The sequence below is a fragment of the Bufo gargarizans genome, chromosome 8 (assembly GCF_014858855.1).
Source record: "Bufo gargarizans isolate SCDJY-AF-19 chromosome 8, ASM1485885v1, whole genome shotgun sequence".
NCBI classification, from domain to species: Eukaryota; Metazoa; Chordata; class Amphibia; order Anura; family Bufonidae; genus Bufo; species Bufo gargarizans.
In genome coordinates, this window is record NC_058087.1 from 168,510,283 (window position 1) to 168,535,106 (window position 24,824).

Sequence of the window (24,824 nt, forward strand, 5' to 3'; positions counted from 1 at the left end):
TGGATTAGATGAAGATTTTTTTTTCCAGCAACAGTGCCACTCTCCATCACAGGCTGTGTTTGGTACTGCATAAATCCCCCATTCATGTGAAAGGACATAAGCTACAATGCCAACTGCAGGCAAGAGAGGCACTGTTTCTAGAGAAAGAAGATCTATTATTTTAAGCCTGGACAATCCTGTAGATAAAGAGCAATCCCATTAGCCCCACCTATGAGGTTCCTCTATTAGGGAATGTGGATGGTTCTTGTGTTTAGGAGCCATATCTATCATACAGAGTGGTGCGTGGCTACAAGAGTCTCTCTAGCTCTGGAGGAGGCATGCAGAATTGCCAAGAATAATCAGACAGCACGATGACTTTAGTTAGTACAATGTAATGCTTATGTTACCTTGTGGTGACGCTGCAGGAGAACTTGTTGCCAGGTTCTCCACAGAGTACTACTGATTATGGTGGGTAGAGTAGTCTCAGCAGACTCCTGACAGATGTCAGATTATCAAGTAGTCCTCATTAAAGGTATCATCCAAGATTTTGATATTGATGGATTATCCTCAGGATAGGTCATCAATATCTGATCAGAGGATGTGTATGGGATGAGTCCTGGCACCCCCAACGATCAGTTGTTTGAAGAGGCCACAACCCTCAGGTGAGCACAGTGGCCATTTATTTGGCCTATGATGTCACATACATCAATCACATGGACCAAGCGCAGCTCAGTCTTATTCAAGTGAATGGGCCTGAGCTGCAATACCAAGCACAGCCTCTATACAATGTACGCCGCTGTGCTTGTTAAGTTGTAAGGAGGCTGAGGTACTCACTGGAGAACTGCAGCCTCCACAAGCACCTCATCGGTGAGGGTTTCGGGAGTCAGATCCCCACCAATCACATAATAACTTATCCTGAGGATAGGCCATCAGTATTGTACTACTGAAAGGACCTTTAAAATCTGAATTGGGTATGGGACTTTCCTTTAGTAAAACATTTTTAAAATAAAATACTCCAGCATTTTATCCCAGCCACCATCCATAAGGTGCAACATGCTAATCACCAATATTGTAGGGGAAGAAGTACAAAAAAATAATAAAGTAAGGGAGAAGACTACAAGACAAAATGGAGGAAGAATCAAAGTGTCAATAATAAGTAAGAAAAAAGGTGGAAAAGGGTTAACAAATTGGGGAACTATGGTCTACGTCAGGGCAATTGAGCATAATGCTTCTCGTATTCGTTCTGCAAATGTGAAATTAGGCCCTACTCTATGGAGAATTTCCAGGACTTGACTTGAGGATATCCATATCAGCTAGCAAAAACTTCGGTGAATGTTACTTACATATGCCCTTAGGAACTAGTGGGATAGTAAGATTCAAGATGGCTAGGAGAACAGTGAGAGTTTTTTTATGTATTTTTGATGCACATGTATGTAAATATCTGTGGTGCTGGGGCTGTTAGTACATCCAGTAATATACTCAATTGGCTAACTGTAGATATGGTCCAAGAGAAGTTAAATAAGGTAAATGTGAACAAAAATCCGGGTCCAGATAAATTACACCCAAGATTTCTTAAAGAGCTTTTGCACCTCTGTTTATAATGTTTAAAGATTCTCTAGGTACTGGTACAGTGCCAAGTTATTGGCGCAAGTCAAATAATTCATTATTAAAAAAAGGATCTAGGTCCTTCACAGGTAATTATCGACCTATTGGCTTGGAAAGTATAGTTTGTAATTGGATTGAAAACTGGCTGAAGGACCTTGTCCAGAGAGTTTTTGGTCAATGATTCCTATTCAGAATGGTCCCGGGTTATAAGTGGTGTACCCCAAGGTTTAGTGCTGGGCCCTTTATTATTTAATTTATTTATTAATGATATTGAGGACGGGATTAATAGCACCATTTCTATTTTTGCAGATGACACTAAGCTGTGTAGAACTGTACGGTCTATGGAAGATGTCCACAAACTACAAGCTGACTTGAACACTCTGAGTGATTGGGCATCAACTTGGCAAATGAGGTTCAATGTGGACAAATGTAAAGTTATGCATTTTGGTAGTAATAATCTCAGTGCTTCATATGTCCTAGGTGATGTAACACTGGGAGAGTCACTTATAGAGAAGGATTTGGGTGTCCTTATAGATGTCAATCAGCTGCTTCTAAGGCCACCAGGATATTGTCATGCATTAAACAAGGCATGGACTCACGGGGCAGGGATGTAATATTACCATTTTACAAAGCGCTGGTGCGGCCTGATCTGGAATACGCAGTCCAGTTCTGGGCACCAGTCCATAGAAAGGATGCCCTGCAGCTGGAAAAAGTACAGAGGAGAGCAACTAAACTTATAAGCGGCATGGAGGGTCTTAGTTATGAAGAAAGATTAAAATAATTGAATTTATTTAGTCTTGAGAAGAGACGTCTAAGGGGGGACATGATTAACCTGTACAAGTATATAAATGGGCCATACAAAAAGTACGGTGAAAAACAGTTCCACATAAAATGCCCTCAAAAGACAAGGGGGCACTGACTCCGACTGTGGAGGAAAAAGTTCAGTCTCCAGAAGCATCTAAGCTTCTTTACTGTAAGAACTGTGAATCTGTGGAATAGACTTCCTCAGGACGTGGTCACAGCAGGAACAGTGGACAGTTTTTAAAAGGGTTTAGATGAATTCTTAAAAGTAAATTACATTAATCCTTATGGAAACGTGTAGAAATCTGAGTCTCACTTCCTTCTGGGATTTGCGTCCCCACCTATCCCTTGGCTGAACTTGATGGACTTATGTTTTTTTTTTTTCAACTGTATTAACTATGTAACTACTTACCAATGTAACTGCCCGCAGTCCTGCATCGGAGACTTCCAATCTCACCCTTCACCTCTATGGGGTAGCTGTGAAGAGACAACAGGGCAGATCATCAGGATGGCGTGGACAGATTTGGATTTTAGAATGAATAGAATGCAGTGAGCTCCTCAGCTCCCTCTAGTGGTGGAAGCAAATAGAAAAAAAGCCCAGAATTCAGGGCCTAGATAGGAGAGGAGGTCGACATTGAAGTTTTGGAGCGGCTTAATTCCTTCATCATTTTCCAAATCTTCTGCATTATGAATGGTAAGATATAATGAAACATACATTCAGGAGATACTGGGGCAGATTTACAAATCTTGTAGACAGTCTACACATGCGCCAGATTTATCACATTGCCTCAGGCTGGTTGATAAATCTGGTGCAGACACTTCTGTCTAATTTCATACCAACTATTGGTTGGCTTACTTTGGCAAGAATTTTGCGGCAAAATTTCATCACAATTGAGGCTCAAAATGTTGAATCCCACTAAGTCACACCCCCTTCCTGATAAGCCACTCCCCTTCATAGGCTACTTCCTGTAGATTTTAGCCAAAACTATAGACACACCAAGTTGCACAAAAATGTGATGCATTCTACGACCAGGTCTAGGGGTCTGAATTTTACAAGCTCCAGTGATTTGTGCTGCTTTAACTTACGTGCTTTTAGAGATCCTGTCCACCAATGTGCAAACAGAGGTCCATCCATCCTGCTCAGATGTCATAATTATAGGACTTTGTGAAAAATGAATGGAAAAAAAACCACATTAAAAATAACATAAATCTAAAATAAAACTAAAGTTCTGAACAAATGTGAACATTGTCCTGCTTCACTGAATAAAAAAAAAAAAATAAATCTGTTTCATGACGAATTACTTTGTCGCCAAGCTCATTTCTTTGTAAGTAGCGGGTGCAATGACAGGGAGGGGCGATTGCACCGCCCCCCCGTCATTGTACCCCTTAGATGCCGCGTTCATATTTGATTGCGGCATCTGATATTAATAACAGTGTCAAATTTAAAAAAAATAATGCTTACCCTATCCTTTTGCTCGCAACGGGCCAGCCGCCACCATCTTGCTTGAAGGTCTGGCACGAAATCTTGCATGGGCCTAGGTGACCTCATCACGCCAGTGTGGTGACATCATACATCACTGTGCACGGGATTTCGACCAAGATCTTCAAGAAAGATGGCGGAGGGCAGCCTGTCGCGAGTAAATGGAGCAGGTCAGTATGATTTCTTTTTTTTTTACACTATTTCTGGATAAATCGATTCGCTACTACTCAGATTTAGGCCTCTTGCACACGAACGTATTTTATTTCCGTGTCCGTACTGTTTTCATATGGAACCATTCATTTCAATGGGTCCGCCCAAAAAAACGGAAGGTACAACGTGTGCATTCCATTTCCGTATGTCCGTTACGCAAAGAACATGCTCTATTATTGTCCGCATTACGGACAAGGATAGGACTGTTCTATTAGGGGCCAGCTGTTCCGTTCCGCGAAATAAGAAATGCACACGGATGTCATCCGTATTTTTTGCGTATTCTGTTTTTTGTGGACCGCAAAATACATACGGTCGTGTGCAGGAGGCCTTATCCTGAAATTCGTATAGAAGTCGACTTCGCTCATCACTAGATTTAATAAAAAATTGTATATAGCCTCTAAGTTATTGAATAAATGGTATCTGTATAGCGCCACCTGCTGTTTGTTCATGTCCATCTTGCACATGTTCAGTTCTGTCTTTCAACTGCCACCAGCCATATCTACCGTTAGAAGCCGTGACAAGTTACAGGGAAAGAGCTGCAGTACATTGTCACGTCCTGGATGATGTATGATTTTCATTTTTTACATTAATGATGGCATAACCCCTTCAATCTCCAGGGCTTTGGTGCAACTGTTGCTTTCCAAAGAACAACAGCCATTGTCTCTTTAGATGCCATCAATAATGTGCCATGTGTGATGTCATGCCTCCAAATGACATCACTGGCTTTGAGCCATATTATATCAAATTTCATAACTCGATACGGTGAGAGGATAGAACATATTGTCTACCCAAGGCAATGTTCAACTTTCTACCGCAACAATGACTACATACCCTTCAATATACTCAACATTGAAATCGTAGTCTTCGTAGTTGCTGGTCATAATCTTCCCAGACAGCTCAATGATGCCCCCTACAGCACAAGGAGTAAGGAAAACAAACAGACATAAACCATCATAATAGCAGCAAACAGCCTAAGGTGCGTGTCAATAATTCTGTATGGTTCAGTTACTGGAAAGCAAAACTCGGGGGCTGCGACACCCTGGCATCAATCAGCATCAAAAATAATAATGGTTGTCAGCTGCTTATTAGTGATGAGCGGCAGGTGCCATATTCGATTTCGATGAAATTCGCGAATATTCGATAGAATATTCGTTTCATATTCGTCAAAATTGAATATTCGTCATTATTCTAGTTATCGCGATTAATATGCGATTTAAATAATCGCGTATTGCCATTGTAACTTAAGGCTACTTTCCTATTGGTTTTATATCTAGAATTAGCGAAGATGAGGAATATGACGAATGTATTCGTCTTATTCCTCAAAACGAAGATAACGAAATATTCTCCATCTTTGTTTTAGCTCCATATTCGTCAACTTCGCTAATTCTAGCAGTCATATAGGAAAGTTGACTATAGAGACAGCTAAGTATAATTCGCTATGCGATTATATTATATATTTTTTTATAAATAGAATAATTGTAATAAAGTATTATAATTATTCTATTTATTTGAAAAAAAAAGCAAAGTAATATAATCGCATAGCGAATTATACTTAGCTGTCTCTATAGTCAACTTTCCTATATGACTGCTAGAATTAGCGAAGTTGACGAATATGGAGCTAAAACGAAGATGGAGAATATTTCGTTATCTTCGTTTGGAGGAATATGACGAATACATTCGTCATCCTCGCTAATTCTAAGAAGCCAAGCATAGTAAACCAGGTCTAAGTTGAAATCGCAATGCGATTACTTCAAGTTATATTAATCGCATTGCGATTTCAACTTAGAGCTGTGTTTCTAATGGGTCAGCTTGCTAGAATTAACGAAGTTAACGAATATGGAATATAGCAGGGCTAAGTTGAAATCGCAAATCGATTAATATAACTTGAAGTCATCGCATTGCGATTTCAACAGCACTGCTATATTCCATATTTGTTAATTCTAGCCTAATATGTACTTATGATTCTGGATGTAATGTCAGGGCTGAAGAGCTATAATGGACTGGAACACTAATCCTAGAACCAAATGATGAAAGCAAACTGGAGATATTATTTGCCTCCGCTGTTTGACAGTCTGCAGGATTTTCTTGTAGAAAATTTCCTGTAGAAATCTTGCGGGGAGCACAGGACATAATTTGAAGCTAAGGAACAGTTGAGGAGAAATAAGCCAGCTGCAGACAGAACAGAAGAGGGGAGGCTCCTGCTGCAGCCCGTTGTCCTACATCCAGACAAAGGACAGTGAGAAGAAATAGAAATTGGGGGGTACTATCTCTCCTTGGAGAGAGAGTTTCTTAATCGGTGTGAGGAGTCTTATAGGCCATACATGATCCTCTGGTATGCAAATGAGCTCTTAACAAGCTCCGCCTCTAATGCCACCAGACGTAAGGCAGCTATCCTATAAGTCAATGTTCGACCCTTTAAATAGGCCTTGAGACATGACTCGGATATTAAATAAGCCAGCACCTCATCTGCAGACATCTGTTTCGGGGTGATTGCCCTCAGCATGTATGGCCTATAAGTCTCCTCACGCCGATTAAGGTGCTCCACCCAAATCGTGACCTAGGTCTCCCACCCAGTTAAGCCAGTGCTCTCTGCTCTGCACTGATGAGGTCCAATGACCCCGAAAGAGCTTACCTTCAGAACGTATAAATCTTGTCCCAAAAGAGCTTACTGCAGATGAGTTGCTGGCTTATTTGGGTCTCAAAGCCTATTTAAAAGGGTTTTCACCTCTCAGACAACAGGGAGTATATCGCTAGGATATGCCCCCATTGTCTGATAGGTGCGGGTTCCACCTCCTACACCGAGAACAGAGCCCTGCAAGTTGTGGAAGGCACACTGCGCATGCACAGCCACCCTCAATTCATTTCTATGGGGCTGCTAAAAATAGCTGAGAGCTTTCATTCACATCTATGGGGAGAGCACTTGGCGGTGGCTGGACAAGGAGAAACCGGGGGTCCTCCAACCACCACCTTCCCTGCTACATTCTAGATATAGGTGCAGCACCTATCAGACAATCGGGACATATCCTAGCAATATGCACCCATTGTCTCCAATGGGTATACCCCGTTAAAGGGTCGAACACTGACTTATAGGAGAGCTGTCTTACATCTGCTGGCATGAGCTTGTTAAGAGTTCATTTGCATCCCTTTCTTCCAAGGAACAGGAAGACATGGCTGACCTGCTGCGACACAGAGAGATGATTTTTTTTTTTTTAAGTATTTTAGCTCTTTAATTGTAATATGAGGAGATTATGGGAAGGGCTGGGGTATATGGGGTATTTTCCACCTTATGTTTAGTGGCCACATTCTCTCAGTTTAGGGCTCTGGACTGGGGACACCTTTAGTGGGAGGTCATTCATTCACAGTTCAAGATTCTTACTGGGAAACAGTCAAGGAAACTTGTCTTAGGCCCGTCACACACCGCCAAATCTCATCACGGTATCCCATAGGGGTGTGAAGGCCCTCAGCTATACCTAGGTTTGTCCTCCGAGCATATCTGCATACATACTGTGCATATTACACCCTGTGCTGTACAAGCTCTGTGTACATACCTCTAGTGTGCAGGAGGCCTGAGCACCTCTGAACATTCAGCTTTTGATAATATTAGCTTTCGGCGGTCATAAAGAAGCAATTATTGCTAAATGTCAGTCACAAAATCTACCGTAATGCGACCATCCTTACCAGGAACTCCACCTGATGGGCCAACGTCATGAATCTCCGGAGTCTCTGCTGTTGAGAACTGTATTCAAGTATCAAATAAAAGTAGTATAATTATATGGCAGCACAGTTTCTCTGAGCACACATATAGCAGAACAGTATATCTCTGAGTATTGTAAGAAGGTACAAGGAATCATCATGGATGATAGGTACGTGTCACCGAGGTTCCTGGCCTTGGTGGAGTAAGAGCAGGTTTTTATGTGTCAGCAGCAGTTGCTGTTTGACACCTTAATACTTAGTATGGCTGTATAGCTGATCCGGGATGGCTCTTACTGGGAGTAGTCAAAGTGCTGGGTGGGTGACTACTCCCCATGTTCCAGGCCAGGTTATGCCAGGCCTAAAAACGAGCCAGTACTGCCAGGTGAGGAGGATTACCTCAGTCTGACAGTGGAGCTCTGGAGGTGTGTGTGCTGGGATCTGAGGCTTAGAGGGCTGAGACCCGTCTGTAAGGGAAACGGGCCCCCTAAAAGCCTGCTATGGACTGCTGGAGGCAGAACTGCCAACAAGGTGATTTTTGTGGACTTTCCATTGTGTGTGAACAAACACCAAGACCGCAAAGTGATGTTTTGTTTTTGCTTTATGTGTGAATAAACACAGAAGTTTGATTTAAGAACTGGTAATTTGCCTCTGCACTGCGTCCGCACACCCTGTCTACCAGAGCGAATCCCCACAGTACACATATAGCAGCACAATATATCTCTGAGTAGCGTTGAGCACGAATATTCGAATAGCAAATTTTTATCGCGAATATCACCACTTTGAGAATTCGCAAATATTTAGAATATAGTGCTATATATTCGTTATATTAAATATACGGCATTTTTTTTTCCATCTGAACACATGATTCCTCTCTGCTTCTTGCTTGAGGGCCAACGAGAAGGAAGCAATGTAAAGTTCACAACAATACTTAGTGCACAAATCAGTATTCTGTAGTCAGACCTGCTAAAATGTGAAGTTAAACTTAGTGTGTAAAATATTTTAATCACTGCCAATTAGCGCAATCACGAATATATTGAAGAACTTGACTCTATCTGCATATAAAGCTATTGTAATGTTCTGCCGTGCCAACCATTTTCTCCAGTCTCAGGAAACTTCTAGTAGCTTGAAAAATGTAGCCAAAGTGACCCACGCCTGTATTTCGCGTTACGAATTTGCATTACGCAATTTTTACATTGCCGATTTATCGCATTTTATAAAATAATCTTGAATCCTCAAAATTCGCGAATATATGACGAATATTCTACAAAATATTCGTGAAATATCGCGAATTCGAATATAGCCTCTGCCGCTCATCACTATCTCTGAGTACACATATAGCAGCACGGTATATCTTTGAGTACACATATAGCAGCACGGTATATCTTTGAGTACACATATAGCAGCACGGTATATCTTTGAGTACACATATAGCAGCACGGTATATCTCTGGTAGAGAAAAATCGGCAAGGTAATGATCGTGTAATATGCAAATTTTTCCTATATTCGTAATATTCTAAAACAAGAATATATAGCAATATAGCGAATATTCGAAAAAAAAACTAATATAGAGTAATTTAGCTAATATAGTGCTATAATCTTTTTTGTCTAATAGTTGTAATTTTTTTCTCATCTGAAGTTCAGATTGGAAAAAAATGACAACTATTAATTTATTAGCTAAATTGCTCTATATTTGTTTTTTTTTGAATATTCGCTATATTGCTATAACCTTGTTTTTTCGAATATTTGTAATATTCTAAAACAAGAATATATCGCAATATAGCGAATATTCAGAAAAAAACGAATATAGAGCAATTTAGCTAATATAGTGCTATAATCTTTTTTTTATAGTTGTAATTTTTTTCCAATCTGAACTTCAGATGAGAAAAAAATTACAACTATTAGACAAAGGAGATTATAGCACTATATTAGCTAAATTGCTCTATATTCTTTTTTTTTTTTTCGAATATTCGCTATATTGCTATATATTCTTGTTTTAGAATATTACGAATATTCGAAAAAACGAAGTTATAGCAATATAGCGAATATTTGAAAAAAAAAAAGAATATATAGCAATTTAGCTAATATAGTGCTATAATCTTTTGTCTAATAGTTGTAAAAGTTGAAAAATTCGCAATAAAAAAGTAGCATTACGAAAATTTGCATTACGAAAATTCGCAAACAACACTACTCCTAAAGTCAAATATACTGCAGCCTTCCCATTGGCCCACAAGCTAGAAGCAGGGAGGGATCATGTGTATTGATAAAAAAAAAAATCAATATTCGAAATTACGAATATATATCACTATATTCGAAATATTCGCGAATTTTCGAAGTACCTATATTCGCTATAAAAACTCGAAATTCGAATATTCGTGATCAACACTAATCTCTGGGCGCAAATATAACAGCACAGTCTATCTCTGGATACACATATGATGGTACAGTTTATCTTTAGGTGTTGTGGGGTTTCGCTCTGGCAGACAGGATTAGCGGATGCAGTACAGAGGCAACAACAAGTTCTTTGGATCAAACAGTTCAGTGTTTTATTCACACTTTAGGCAAGTGACAAAACAAGCAGTCATATTCAAACAAAAAGTCACCTTGTGGTGTTGGTGGTAATTCACACCATGCAGCAATTCTGCCTCAAAGAGTCCTTGCTGATAGCAGCACCAACTTGTTACGCCAAACAGGTAGCAAGCCTTCATCCAGGCACAAGGCTCCCAGATCCCAACACAGAGACATGGCTTCTGAGCCCAGCTGCCTATTTAAGGACAGCAGGTGCTGCCAAAACCCGACCGGCATTTGGAATCCGGTCCGATATTTGACCTCACCTGGCTGTAAATCAGCCCAGCAGCACATGCTGAGAGGAAAATACCTGTTTTCCCAGACCAAACCTCTCACTGTGTCACATACCCCCCCTCCCTTTGTTCAACCCTGAGGGGGTGAACACACGCCAAACAGTATACCCGGGACAGGACATCCGCGTTTCCCTGTAACCGGCCTGCCCTGTGTGCCACCGAAAACGTACGTTTTGTAGAGAGAAACCATCGGGTGACCCAGGCATTTCTGTCCTTGGCCTGATTCATCCACTTGAGAGGGGAGTGGTCAGTCACCAGGCGGAATTTTCTCCCCAATAAATAATAGCAGAGAGACTCGAGTGCCCACTTGATAGCCAGGCACTCTCTCTCCACTATACTATACCGGGTCTTGGCTGGGGTGAGCTTACGGCTGAGGAAGACAATGGGATGCTCCTCCTTGTTGACTTCCTGAGACAGTACAGCACTGAGGCCTACTTTGGAGGCATTGGTCTGTACTATAAACTCCCTTTTGAAGTCGGGCATCACCAAAACCGGGGACCCGCACAGGGCCCACTTCAAAGTGGAGAAAGCCTCTTCCACCCGATCATCCCAGCGAACCATCGTTGACTTGAGTCCCTTCAAGAGTCCTGTCAAGGGTGTGGCTAGAGTAGCAAAGTGGGGAACAAACATCATGTAATAGCCAATTCCGTATGGCCTCTATTTTGTTCACTTGGGGTTTGATGACTCCGCGCCCTATGACATACTTAGTCTCTTCTAACCCTATCGCACATATTTTTGGGTTAGTGGTTAGGCCAGCTTTCCGAAGGGAGTGCACTACAGCCTGCACTTTGGGTAGGTGACTTTCCCAGTCAGTACTGTGGATGACAATATCGTCCAGGTAGGGCGAAGCGTACCGACGATGTGGACGAAGTACAATGTCCATTAGTCGCTGAAAAGTGGCAGGGGCGCCATGCAGACCAAAGGGTAAGACCTTGTATTGATACAGCCCCTCAGGCGTGATGAAGGCAGTTTTCTCTTTGGCAGCCTCCATTAAGGGCACCTGCCAGTACCCTTTTGTGAGGTCCAAAACAGAAAAATACCGGGCTTGTCCTAACCTCTCGATGAGCTCACCCACCCGGGGCATGGGATGCGCATCGAATTTGGAAACCTCGCTAAGTTTTCGAAAGTCATTACAAAACCGCAACGTCCCGTCCGGCTTGGGTATCAATACTATAGGACTGGCCCACTCACTTTCTGACTCCTCAATGACGTCTAGCTGCAACATTAGCTGCACCTCCTCCGACATGGCTTGTCGCCGAGCCTCGGGCACCCGGTATGGTTTTAATCAGACTTTTGCATGAGGCTCAATGACAATGTCATGCTGGATTATGTAAGTGCGTCCAGGGAGGTCCGAGAACACATCCGTGTTCCGACTAACTAACTCCCTGGCCTCCTGAGTCTGTTTAGAGGAGAGGCTGTCAGCAGATTTTACTGTGGCAGCCGCCTCTCTTGCATCAGACAGAGGGGCCGGTACCTCTTCTCCTAGAAAACCCGGCTGCGGGTTGTCTTCTGTACAGGTTTTCCTATCTTTTCCACGGTTTGAGAAAATTCACATAGTAAACCTGCTCTGGCTTTCGCCGCCCTGGCTGGTGTACCTTATAGTTAAAATTTTCTCGAGTACCTCGTAGGGCCCCTGCCACCTAGCCAGGAACTTACTGTCCACGGTCGGCACCAGATCCTAAACCCGATCACCCGGGTTAAAGATCCGGACCCGAGCCTACCGATTATAGACACAACTGTGGGCTCGCTGAGCTGCCTCCATAGGCTCCCTAACAAGAGGCAACACTGTCTCTATCCATTCTTACATCTGGGTGACATACTCAATGACACTTTTATGTGAAGTGGGTTGTTGTTCCCACGCCTCTTTGGTCCAAGATATCGCGAGGATGTCTGCCATATAGCAGTTTGAAGGACGAGAACCCAATAGAGACCTGGGGTACCTCTCGCACTGCGAACATGAGGTAGGGCAGAAGGAGGTCCCAGTCCTTCCCATCTTTAGACACTACCTTTTTCAACATATTTTTAATGTTTGGTTAAACCGTTCTACCAGACCGTTCATTTGCGGATGGTAAACGGAAGTCCGTAGTTGTTTTATGTGCAGCAACTTACAGAGTTCCCTCATCAGCTTGGACATAAAAGGGGTCCCTTGGTCGGTCAGAACCTCCTTATGTAGTCCTACTCGGGAAAACATCTCCATTAACTACTTAGCTATGAGTTTGGCCGAGGTATGTCGCAGTGGCACCGCCTCCGGGTACTGAGTGGTGTAGTCTAGAATGACTAAGATGTGTTGATACACTCTGGCGGACTTCGATACTGGGACTATGAGGTCCATAGCTTTTCGGTCAAATGGTACTTCGAAATGTGGCTGGGGGCTAGTTATCTTGCAGGTCGGGCAAGACTTACAAAACTCTTCCACTTCTTTAAATATGCTGAGCCAGTAAAACCACTGTAGAATACGATCCTGAATTTTCTGCAGCCCCAGGTAACCCCTGAAAATGTGTTGGTGGGCTAGATCTAACACAAGCTTTCGATAAGGCTTTGGGGGATCACCAACTGTTCAATAGGCTCACCCCGTAGTGGGTTTACCCGACACAACATATTCTGATGAACCACAAAACGGGGAAACACTAACTCTGCCCCAGGTTGTTGTGGTTCACCATCTACTATTAGCACGTTTTCCCAGGCGCGGGATTGGGTTGGGTCCAGACGTTGTGCGGTACCAAAATTATCCCCAGAGACATTGAGGTCTGCCAATTCAGGACCGGCACCAAGTACTCCACGTCTCCCACCATCACACTTAGCGGGGTTGTTTCCCCCTATTCCACTAAAGTGGCGGTCACCCCTACCGCTGGACTTTCGGTCTCAGGTTCCCAGAGTTCTGGTCTCCCCCCTGAGCTGGGCCACTCTGCTAGGGTTACCCCTGTCTCATGGGTATCAGTCACTCTCATAGCAGGCCACAGTGTTGGAAAGTCTCTTCCTATTATGAGTTCATAATGGTAGATTTGTGGCGACAGCCACTTTGTGGGTCCATCTACCGGCCACCGTGGTTAGAGACACCAGCGCGGTGGGGTGTTCTTTTAAGTCTCCGTGGATGCACATCACCCCGACTTTCCGGCCAGTATACTCAGTGGACCGTACCAGGGTAGCCCTTACTAGGGTCACCAGATTCCCTGAGTCCAGCATAGCCTCTGCCAGAGTGTCTCCCACTTCCACCTGTCACAAGTGATCTAGAGACTCTGGGGTACCTGTTGCACACAGCCTCCTGGCATATAGTGACTGATTTTAGCCATAGTTAGTGTCCATGGGCTCAACCCAATGGGGACAGTCAGCCCTTACATGGCCAGGCTCCTCACACTGCCAGCAGACTATCGGAGCCAGGTCCGCCGTGGGTACATCCCGGGTGGGTTTTATCGGCTCAAATCTCCGGGTCTGGGGTGGAGATTTCCGGGGTTTGCTGACCCCCTTCCCAACAGAACCCTACTTTAGATTCCTGGTAGCTTCATAGCGTTCCACCAGGTCTACCATCTCAAGGGCATTGCCAGGAGACACCTGACCGATCCAGTGCTGGAGAGGGTATGGCAAAGCCCTCCAGAACATATTGGCTAATAGTCTATCCAGCATAGTCGGGGGACTCAGCACATCAGGCTGTAGCCACTTTTGCAAGAGGTGGAGTAAGTCATAATACTGTGTCCTCGCAGGCTCAGCCGGCCTAAACCCCCACTGATGTACTCGCTGGGCCCGGATCAACGCATTCACCACCAATCTTGCAAAAATCTCACCCTTTACTTTTTGGTAGTCGGCTGCTTGATCGTCCGGCAAGTCGAAATACACCCGTTGGGAATTGGATGCCAGGAATGAAGCGACGACCTCAGCCCATTGGTCACGGGGTAGCTTTTCCCAAATGGCCACTTTCTCGTACATCGCCAGGTAGGTTTCAATGTCGTCTGCGGGGTTATCTTAGGAATCGCGACACGGGGCTGCTCCTGCTGTCTGAAAAGCCATCACATGGCAGCAGCAACTGGTTAGTCTCCTGCTGCTGCTTATTAGCCTCACGTTGCTGCAGGTTTGTCTCTCGCTGCTGCAGATTAGCCTCCATGAGGGCTTTCACAACAGCCTCCATTTTGTCGTGGGGCACTGGTTGTAATACAGCTGGTTTAATCTACGACTTAAAAATGCAGAAACCAAAAATATCGGCGTTCACGCCAGCCTCACTGCTCTTGCCCACATCCTCCACCAATTGCGGGGACTCACTCTGGTAAACAGGAATAGTGATAGACGAACATCGGCCAGGACGATTCGCGAACGCGCGTTCGCAATCGAATGTTCGCGAACCACGTGTTCGCGGCGGGCCCTATTCACTTTAATGGCAGGTGAACCTGAAAAACCTTCAGGTCATATTTGCAGCCAGCAAAAACTTACTAGAAGTACACAAATAGTCCCACAACATGGACAGTGATATACCAGAGGGGGATCAATGGCAAAAATTCCCACACAAAAAATATGTATTTTAATCAGGGGCTATTTTTATGTGTCTTAAAGGAAAACTCTCAAAAATGTGCCCTGCTGGAGCCTAGAAAATTTGTATTTCCTATTGGTTTGATGTATACTAATGTGCAGCACTCCACGTTTTTGTATCCTGCAGAGTCCATAAAAAAAATGCCTACGTTAACATCATTTCTTTTTCTACCATGGAACTGTATGGTGAACGGACGCCACTGTACGGCATCAGTCGGAGGCATCTGTTAACGCATACATTTTTGGTATGCATTAAATGGATGGCAAAAATAGGATGTGAACCCAGCCCTAGTGTCAGAATAAGCACCATACACAGCGGAGCAGTGTGGCGGAGATGGGAGGCCGCCATGTACTGATAGAGCGCTACCTGGTCCTGGTGGTCAGGGATGAGGACTGTGCTTCCCAAGGATAATTTTCTACTGGGAAATACAGGGCACAGTATAATACACTAGAATCTATATAATCTAAAGATATTAGCCCTACCCCCGAATAATAATACAATTAGGTGATCATTTATTATATAGAAATATGTCTATGTTAGGCGTATTTCTGACACAGATTGTGGCGCAAAGGTCCTTAGCACCGCAATCTGCATATTTTTCCCGCTCATGCCAGGTCTAAAAAAGGATGGCATGGGCAGGGAAAGGGATACAGTTATGGCCATCCAGTTATTGGATACCGCCGCCATACATTGACCGGATAACACCTCTGCACAGTGACCGGATAACACCGCCATACCGTGACCGGATAAAAGGGTATAAGAGGGCACAGTACAGGGAATGACTAGGGGCACTGCACAGGGTGTGGTAAGAGGGCACAATGCAGGGTATGAGGGGGCACAGTACGGGGTGAGTGGCACAGTACGGGGTGGGGGGCACAGTCACATGACCCTGTGACATTAGAAGGTCCTTATGGTGAATGCGGTTCATACGCCACCATAATGAGAGGCAGAGGAGTGAGACAGGGGTGTGATTATGTTGCTAAACATAAAAAATGTAACTGTCGGCCAGTACAGGCCCCAAAAATTAGGCAATAGGCATTCACCTGATGGCAAAGAACTTTGGATTCTGTGGCTGGAGGTACATTAGTCACAGGATAAAAATGTAACTGTTGGCCAGTACAGGCCCCAAAAATTAGGAATTCACCTGACATAAAAGGCCTTTTATGCCACTGTATATACATAAGACAAGGACCATTCTTTGTTCTGGGTGGTGGCGGATATGTGTGGGCTGGCATGAGGAAATTCAATTACACGTGGTCATCACAGGTGTTGAATTCCTCCATGATCCATGCCTCACTCATTTTTAAAAAGGTGAGCTAGGCGAGTGTGCTTATCGGTCACAATCCCCCCTGCTGTGCTGAACGTCCTTTCAGACAGGACACTGGACGAGGGGCAAGCCAAGAGTTCCATGGCAAATTGTGCCAGCTCTCGCCACAATTCAGGCCTGCACACCCAGTAGTCAAAAGGTTCCTCGCCTCTCAGAGCGTCCACATCGGCTGTTAAACCGAAGTAGTCGGAAACCTGTCGGTCTAGGCGTTCCCTGAGGCTGGATCCGGAGGGCGGCTGTCGATGGGTTGGCTGCAAGAATGATCTCATATCTGGAGTGACCAACACATCTTCAAACCGCCCTCTTTTTGCAGTTGCGGTAGGATTGGTACCCACACCTTTTTCACTGTGGGTGGAAATTCCTCTGCCAGTGCCCGCAACAGCAGAATGCAGCATCTCTCGCAGCAAGGCCTGGAAATGCTACATTCTGCCAGCGATCTGTGATATTGGTAACATGTCTGCCATTTTTTGTTTGTACCGGTGGTCTAAGTACGCTGCCACCCAGTACAGGTCCTTGACCTTTATGCTTTTTATACGGGGGTCGCTCTTCAAACACTGGAGCATGAAGGCCCCTTCTTTTATCCCTCAATTATCTTCTCCTTTTTATTGTTTCGGAGCCAAAGTCCAGAGTTCAGCAGTATCCAGGTAGGAGCACCGTGACACATAAAGAGACATTTAGGCCACACTACACCACTCGGCATTTCCTACTACACCTGGGATGCTATAGGGGCCCCGGGGGTGGCGCACGTTGCACATATAGCAGCACAGTATATCTCTGGATACACTTATAGCAGCACAGTATATCTCTGGATACACTTATAGCAGCACAGTATATCTCTGGGGCCACATATGCTGGTACAGCTTATTTCTGAAGGTATATATAGCAGCACAGTATATCTATGGATGAACATATAGCAGCACATTATATCTCTGAGGCCACATATGATGATACAGATTATCTCTAGGCGTATATATGGCAGCCCAGTCTATCTAACTGGAAAGGGTTGATCCTGCTGACGAAACTGATATCTGTCTTCTGAAAATCGATTTCCCCGTTCCCAAGAAAAAATTACTTTTATTCTAAATGCAAATTAAGACTTTAGTGAACCGAGGGGCGAGGCCTTTCCCCCCTGTACACCTCATTTTTCCAGTGCTAGCCATGCGCAGGGTGCATTGAAGACCTCATTTGCAGAAACACCGCAAGAGATTTTCACAAAACAGGTAAAATTTTAATCAGCAGGATCAACCCCAACCCAGCTGAAAGGTCCTGTTTAACCTATAGAGATTTAGTTCTTTTACTGCTTTTAAACAACAGCTGTGTTATTAGTAACCCTTCACTGCCCTAGATCACCAAGGATGTCAGCATGAACCCCTTCACTGCCCTAAACCACCAGGGATATTACCAAACTAAAATGATAGTAAAGTGAAGGTGACAACCAGTCGGATGTTTGCTCACATTTTCAGCCTCCCTCTCAATGTGATACTCGAAATTTGATTGGATTACATTTTCCTATTTGCTTTGTGATATGCATCAAACTGCTTTTGCCCTTAAAGCGGCTTGTGTTTTTTTTTTTTTCTAGTTTTTTTTTCTAAGGCTGAATTAAACAGATTCATTTACAGCGGTAAAGTGAAATGTGCCTGAAACCTTCCACATTGCTGCCGCTAATTATGCAAGAGGGAGGTCAGTGGCATCCAGGAGAACGGGGAGGCATTAGGGAGATAAGCAGTGACCACCAGCTGACAGGTAAACTTTCTGTGAGCTGTTTAAACTTGTCAATGCCTACAGCAAACTGCAAACTGCTGGCAGGAGCCGAGCGCCGAAACAAAGCCGCACATTGTGCTCTTTTTAGTCTGGAATGTGACTCATTAACTTTATTCCCTGGCGATATTTAATCAGAGCTCTGAGAAGATCTTTATGGCATGCAAATACTTTTCACATTAAACAAAAGTGACTCTAATGTTGTTTAGGCTGGAAGCTTCGCTGCTGCTACGAGCCTGCCGTATAGCGAGTGAATGGCAATCTGCTTAACGCTAGGAGAGAGTCAAGGACTTTAATTACTTGGGACTCACTTGTTCAGAGAGTTAATCCATTATAATGATAACAACACATGTGGAAGTAAGGCTACGAAGGTGAGCTCTTAAAGGGCAAATCCCTTCACTATGTATATGTCACGATCAGTGTGGGGGGGGGGGGAACTCCACACTGAACACAGAAAGGAAGGGGAACAGTAACTGGGCCTGGAAACTAGGGAAAAAACAGGTCACCTCCTAGACAACCCTAATCCGGGCCCTGACTACCTATCAATATGAATAGACCTGGAAGGTAGGAATATTATTAAGCAGGATACCTAGGCCCTGATTTCCCTATAAGACCCTGGAATAAGTATAGGACCAGAGACAACCCATTCCTCCCCAGATGGACGAATGGAAGTTTCTATCTCAGGCCTAGATACGACAACAGGGAATATAACAAATGCAAACAAACGCGACACTTAGCTTCTGTAGAGATGGAAGAACAGAAACACCAGAGAGGATCTCACACCAGCTCAACCAAACCCAAATGAAGCTATCAACCGCCTAGTCAGAAGGGTGGGGTAAGACTATAAAGGGTACAAGTGATGACCACTGAGCAACAGCTGAGAAAAGGGAAGTGGTTATTAACCCTATCAACACTGAATCAAGAGAAATCAAGGAGGCTGTTCGATTCCTCCACGCTCAGCCAATCTCTTTGATTTCCTGACATCAGTCACCTGAGGGACCGTGACAGCATATTAGCATTCATGATAGTAAAAGCTTCTACATTAAATATAAAACAATTTATGAACATTTCTGTTTTCTGCAACCTATACACAAAATACAACCACTATAATACTGCTCCTATGTACAAGAATATAACTACTATAATACTGCTCCTATGTGCAAGAATATAAACAATATAATACTGACTCATATGTACAAGAGTATTATTACTATACTACTGCTCCTATGTACAAGAATATAAGTACTATAATACTGCTCTTATGTACAAGAATATAACTACTATAATACTGCTCCTATGTACAAGAATATACCTACTATAATACTGCTCCTATGTACAAGAATATAACTACTATAATAATGCTCCTATGTACAAGAATATAACTACTATAATACTGCCTCCTATGTACAAGAATATAACTACTATAATACTGCTCCTATGTACATAAACATAACTACTATAATACTGTTTCTATTGTGGGGATTCACTCTGGTAGTTAGGACTAGCAGATGCAGTATAGAGGCAAAGTACACAGTTCTTGAATCAAACAGCGGTGTTTATTCACACATTGGTGAATAACAAAATGCAGATAAGGTGTATCACAAAATGCAGGTGGCTTGGTTTTTGTGCACACACAAGGAAAGTCCATAAACAATAAAAGTCACCTTTTCTCCCGGGTGTTAATTCACACCCTGTTAGCAGTTCAGCCTCATCAAGTCCATAGGCGGCCTGTTCGTCTTTAGTGGGGCCTTAGTCCTCCAGCCCGGCTCAAACCTCAAATCCCAGCACAGCCCTCAGTTCACAGCACACAGACTCCTGAGGTCCACTGTCAGAGGGAGGTAAATCCACACACCTAGCAGTGCTGGCTGGTTTTTATGCCTGGCAAATGCAGCCTGGAACATGTGGAGTAGTCACCCACCCAGCACTTTGACTACTCCCAGTAAGAGCCGTCCCGGATCAGCTATGACAGCCATGCTAAATCTCAAGGTGTCAATTAGCAATAGCTGCTGCTGACACATAAAATACTGACTCTTACTTCACTGAGGCCAGGAACCTCGGTGACACATACCTTCCATCCACGATGATTCCAGGTACCTTCTTACACTATATACAAGAATATAACTACTATAATACTGCCTCCTATGTACAAGAATATAAATACTATAATACTGCTTCTCTGTACTAGAATATAACTACCATAATACTGCTCCTATGTACAAGAATATAACTACTATAATACTGCTCCTATGTACAAGAATGTAACTACTATAATACTGCCTCCTATGTACAAGAATATATCTACTATAATACTGCCTCCTATGTACAAGAATATAACTACTATAATACTGCTCCTATGTACAAGAATATAACTACTATAATACTGCCCCTATGTACAAGAATATAACTACTATAATACTGCTTCTATGTACGAGAATATAACTACTATAATACTGCTCCTATGTACAAGAATATAACTACTATAATACTGCCTCCTGTGTACAAGAATATAACTACTATAATACTGCCTCCTATGTACAAGAATATAACTACTATAATACTGCTCCTATGTACAAGAATATAACTACTATAATACTGTCTCCTATGTACAAGAATATAACTACTATAATACTGCCTCCTATGTACAAGAATATAACTACTATAATACTGCTCCTATGTACAAGAATATAACTACTATAATACTGCCTCCTATGTACAAGAATATAACTACTATAATACTGCTCCTATGTACAAGAATATAACTACTATAATACTGCTCCTATGTACAACAATATAACTACTATAATACTGCTCCTATGTACAACAATATAACTACTATAATACTGCTCCTATGTACAAGAATATAACTACTATAATACTGCCTCCTATGTACAAGAATATAACTGATATAATACTGCTACTATGTACAAGAAAATTATTACCATTAGAATACTGCCCCCTATATCCAATATCTACTGGACACTAGAGACTAGAGTACAATACTAAAAATTGCAGTATTAAACCACTGTATATCATGGACATATGTACAGAACTATGGGACACAAGGAAATGTGATACTGTAGCACCAGAAGACTTGAGTCATTTACATGACAACTGGGGAATCAAATACTGTACTACACCTACAGTATGCATAGTATGAACCAAAACACTGGACACCATGGACTTGTTGATTACTTATAGGCATCTATGACTTGGGCCTTGAGTTGCATATACAGCAACATTAGGTGCCAAAAGGGCTTGTCCCACCAGAGAACCTGAGTGTTATAACTGCCACGTGGATGGATGGATTAACATACAGTATTTTCACCCTGGGCAATCATTAGGAGCATCAAACTATCAAAAATTAACTCACTTGTATCCGGCAATCCTCATGCGGTGTAATCATCACCAGATAAAATATTTCTTACCTGATACCTGACCACTGTCGTCTGCATGACTGGTTGTCCATCGTAGTACACTTGTAGCTCATAGGTGTTTTCTTGATGTCTCATCGGTCTGTCAGGAACAGTTAATTGACATCAGGTTTGTATATATGTTCATTATTAAAGAAATATCCCCAGCCTCGTATATAAATTACCCTCAATGTTCCACCAGGTGTCTGGAAATTGGTTTAAATTAGGTGCACAGTAAGGAATATTTGTTCTGTTTGGTCATATATTCCTGGCCAAGGTGAACAACTACCAAGCAGGAAACTTCAGTATCCAGGAGGTCATTGACATCTAAGGACACGTATGGTTTAAGTAAACCCTTCTACTCGGAACAACCAGTTGCTTTCTTCATGGTGGTGTCACAACGAGGCAACCTGGATTGAAGCCACCATGGGTTTTACGCTGGGTTCAGACCTGAGCGTACTTGAACGTACGCTCTGTATGCGCGATTGTACGGGCGTTTGCAATCGCGCATACAGAGACAAGCGAACGCCCATTGTCGCGCATTCCCGCTGAAGTCTATGTACGGGAACGCGCGACAAGACGCCCCAAAGAAGCTCCTGTACTTCTTGGGGCGTCGGGCGTTTTACAGCGCGATCGTACCCGCTGTAAAACGCTCAGGTGAGAACCATTCCCATAGGGAATCACTGGTTCTTGCCTGTTGAGCATTTTACAGAGCGTAGGAACGCGCTGTAAAACGCTCAGGTCTGAACTACAGCCAGACCCGTATGGCTGTAGATCCACCTCCAAGCAGGACCCAGGGTGGTGGTGTCTGCAGTGGTGGGGTGACCGGCCGGTCACCCCACCACTGCAGACACCACCAACCTGGGTCCTGCTTGGAGGTGGATCTACAGCCATACGCTGACCGCAGCCACCAGCAAGTAAGTGATTTCCCTCCACTGCCCACATGGGACGATTGATGGAGGTTCATAAGTTACTCTACTTACTTTTGTTTGTTTATTTCTTGCTGTTACCCCTAGACTCAGCCACATATTGACTGCAGTTAATACACAGGCTATCTCCTAAACTTTTGGTCAACCAGCCGGGAGGGATAACCATCACCTTTGCCCCGTGTCCCTTAAAGAATCCTGGGGCATCCATTGAAGAAACATCTCGGGACACTTGAGTATACCCCCGCCTAACCCCCCCTTTTTTCTTTGGGTTTTTGGTGGGGTAATATCTCTACTAATTTCTATATGTGTATTGTTCTATTGGACGGTAATCTCGTGTTAGGGCCTCATTAGGGCTTCCTATACAGGAACAGAGTTCCAGTCTGGGCCACCCCTTGCGGGGCTTTTTGGACCCCGTACCTTGGACACACCTTATAGGGTGGACTAGGACAAGTAGGGAGGCAGTAGGGCCAGTGGGTTACACATACCAACACTGTCTTGCTTTCCAACATATGTATTTGTCCAGTCCATCGTATAAATTTTTTGTTTGTTTTGTAACTGTTCATGCTCCATCACCTTAATAGGTTGAGGGCACACACGTCTTACTCGTAGTATGTCAGTAGGGGCAGTTTTTTATCTCCTATACGCTATTAAAAGTCAAGTTTTATTGAGTATACTGCCCCCTATATTTCTCTCTATTTAATGCCAACATCTCTTTACCAGTGGTTGTCCACTCATACATCAAAAATAGTATAGACCACCGCTACTAAACACTAATGCAACCATCAAACTTTCCATCATGATGGTGGTGGTGATCTACTTTTACACTAGGCACGTTGGACAATTAATATCTGCTCTGTTATAGAGGTCAAGGATCTATTGCATATCTCCTGACCCATGGTTGTCTATCCATGCATTAAAAATGCTATGGACAAACCCCTACTGTACATGAAACACACCCAGAGGACCTTCTTTCATGGTGCCCACCTTGGTTAGTAGACACTTCTCCTTTATAGAAGTTAATGATCTGCTTGGTTCTCGTTTAAGTACAAATAGTTAACAGATCTATAGACTTTTCTCTCATGATGGCGGTGGTGGCAATGACATAATAAGGCAACCATCTGAGCTAATTTTCTGCTATGATAGTAGCCACCTTGTGTAAATAATCTGAGTATATGTATAGCAAACATGTATCAAGGATGTTAGACTCATCAGACTTAATTTTGTTTGTAGAGTTGTCATGGTGGATTGTTGAAAAACAGGCTTCTCAATATCTCCTGTACCTGATGATATCATAACTTCTTGATGTTTTATAAGTGGGATCTACTACTTTACACCACTCAACAAATTTTTAGGCAGCTTAATTTCACACATTCAAGTAGCATACCTTGTTTTACATTGGATAGAGGATGTGTAAGACAGGAGAAGGTCACAAATTACTGGAGGCCTCTGTGGACTTGTCATGTGCACCTCAAGATGGGGTCCATTTCCAAAACAGACCAGATGCTGGTTGTCCATGGTGCTGTCTGGTTGTTGTAAGAGAGGAAAATGGTGCATGAAACATGATGAGATCTCGTCATGAACCTATCATTTTTAGGTGTAGGGGCTCTATCCCCAAATGCTTCTCATGCATTGTTCATCCCTGCCCATCACCTTTACCTCCATAGCTAATGAAATGACCATACCCAGGTACAATGCTATATTTTCTGGATTGTGGCGATTCACACCTAAATACAAAGAGAGTGGGATTAACCTTGCCTCGGCCAACCTTCTCCAAAGGCCCCATTGCAATCAAAATGCTATATTTCCCCTTGGTGACGATATAGAACACAATAACAATACAGTGGCTTACTGTATTGTACATTCGAACCCTTTAACCTTCTTCACATTTAATGTTGTTGTCTTGTGCTCAAATAAAAATTATCCCTCATCATTCTGCACTCAATACTCCATAATCAGAAAGTGAAAACAGAATGTTCAAAATCTTTGCTAATATTTTGAAAAGGAAATATCTAAACTCTTGCATTGACTTAAGTATTCACACCCTTTACTCAGGACTTAGTTGAAGCCCCTTTGGCAGCTATTACAGTCTCCAGTATTCTTGGGTATGATGCCACAAAGTTTGCACACCTGGATTTGGGGATTTCCTGCCATTCCTCTCTGCAGATCCTCTCAAGCTCTGACAGGTTGGATGGGGACCATCAATGAACAGCCTTTTCCAGGTGTCTACACAAATGTCCGATTGGGTTCATTTCAGAGTT

General features: G+C 43.2%; 1 protein-coding gene across 1 annotated transcript in view; it reads right to left on the reverse strand.

The window, feature by feature from the left end:
* LOC122945469 (fibrocystin-like) overlaps window positions 1–24,824 on the reverse strand; it is a 42,273-nt gene that overhangs the window by 10,784 nt on the left and 6,665 nt on the right. Inside the window, exons 4-9 of the mRNA XM_044304537.1 lie at window positions 23,951–24,089; window positions 21,653–21,740; window positions 7,754–7,811; window positions 4,907–4,985; window positions 3,472–3,546; window positions 2,798–2,862 (exon numbers count right to left, since the gene is read on the reverse strand). Of these exons, the coding sequence (XP_044160472.1) occupies window positions 2,798–2,862; window positions 3,472–3,546; window positions 4,907–4,985; window positions 7,754–7,811; window positions 21,653–21,740; window positions 23,951–24,089 (504 nt within the window). The remainder of the gene's footprint in view (window positions 1–2,797; window positions 2,863–3,471; window positions 3,547–4,906; window positions 4,986–7,753; window positions 7,812–21,652; window positions 21,741–23,950; window positions 24,090–24,824) is intronic.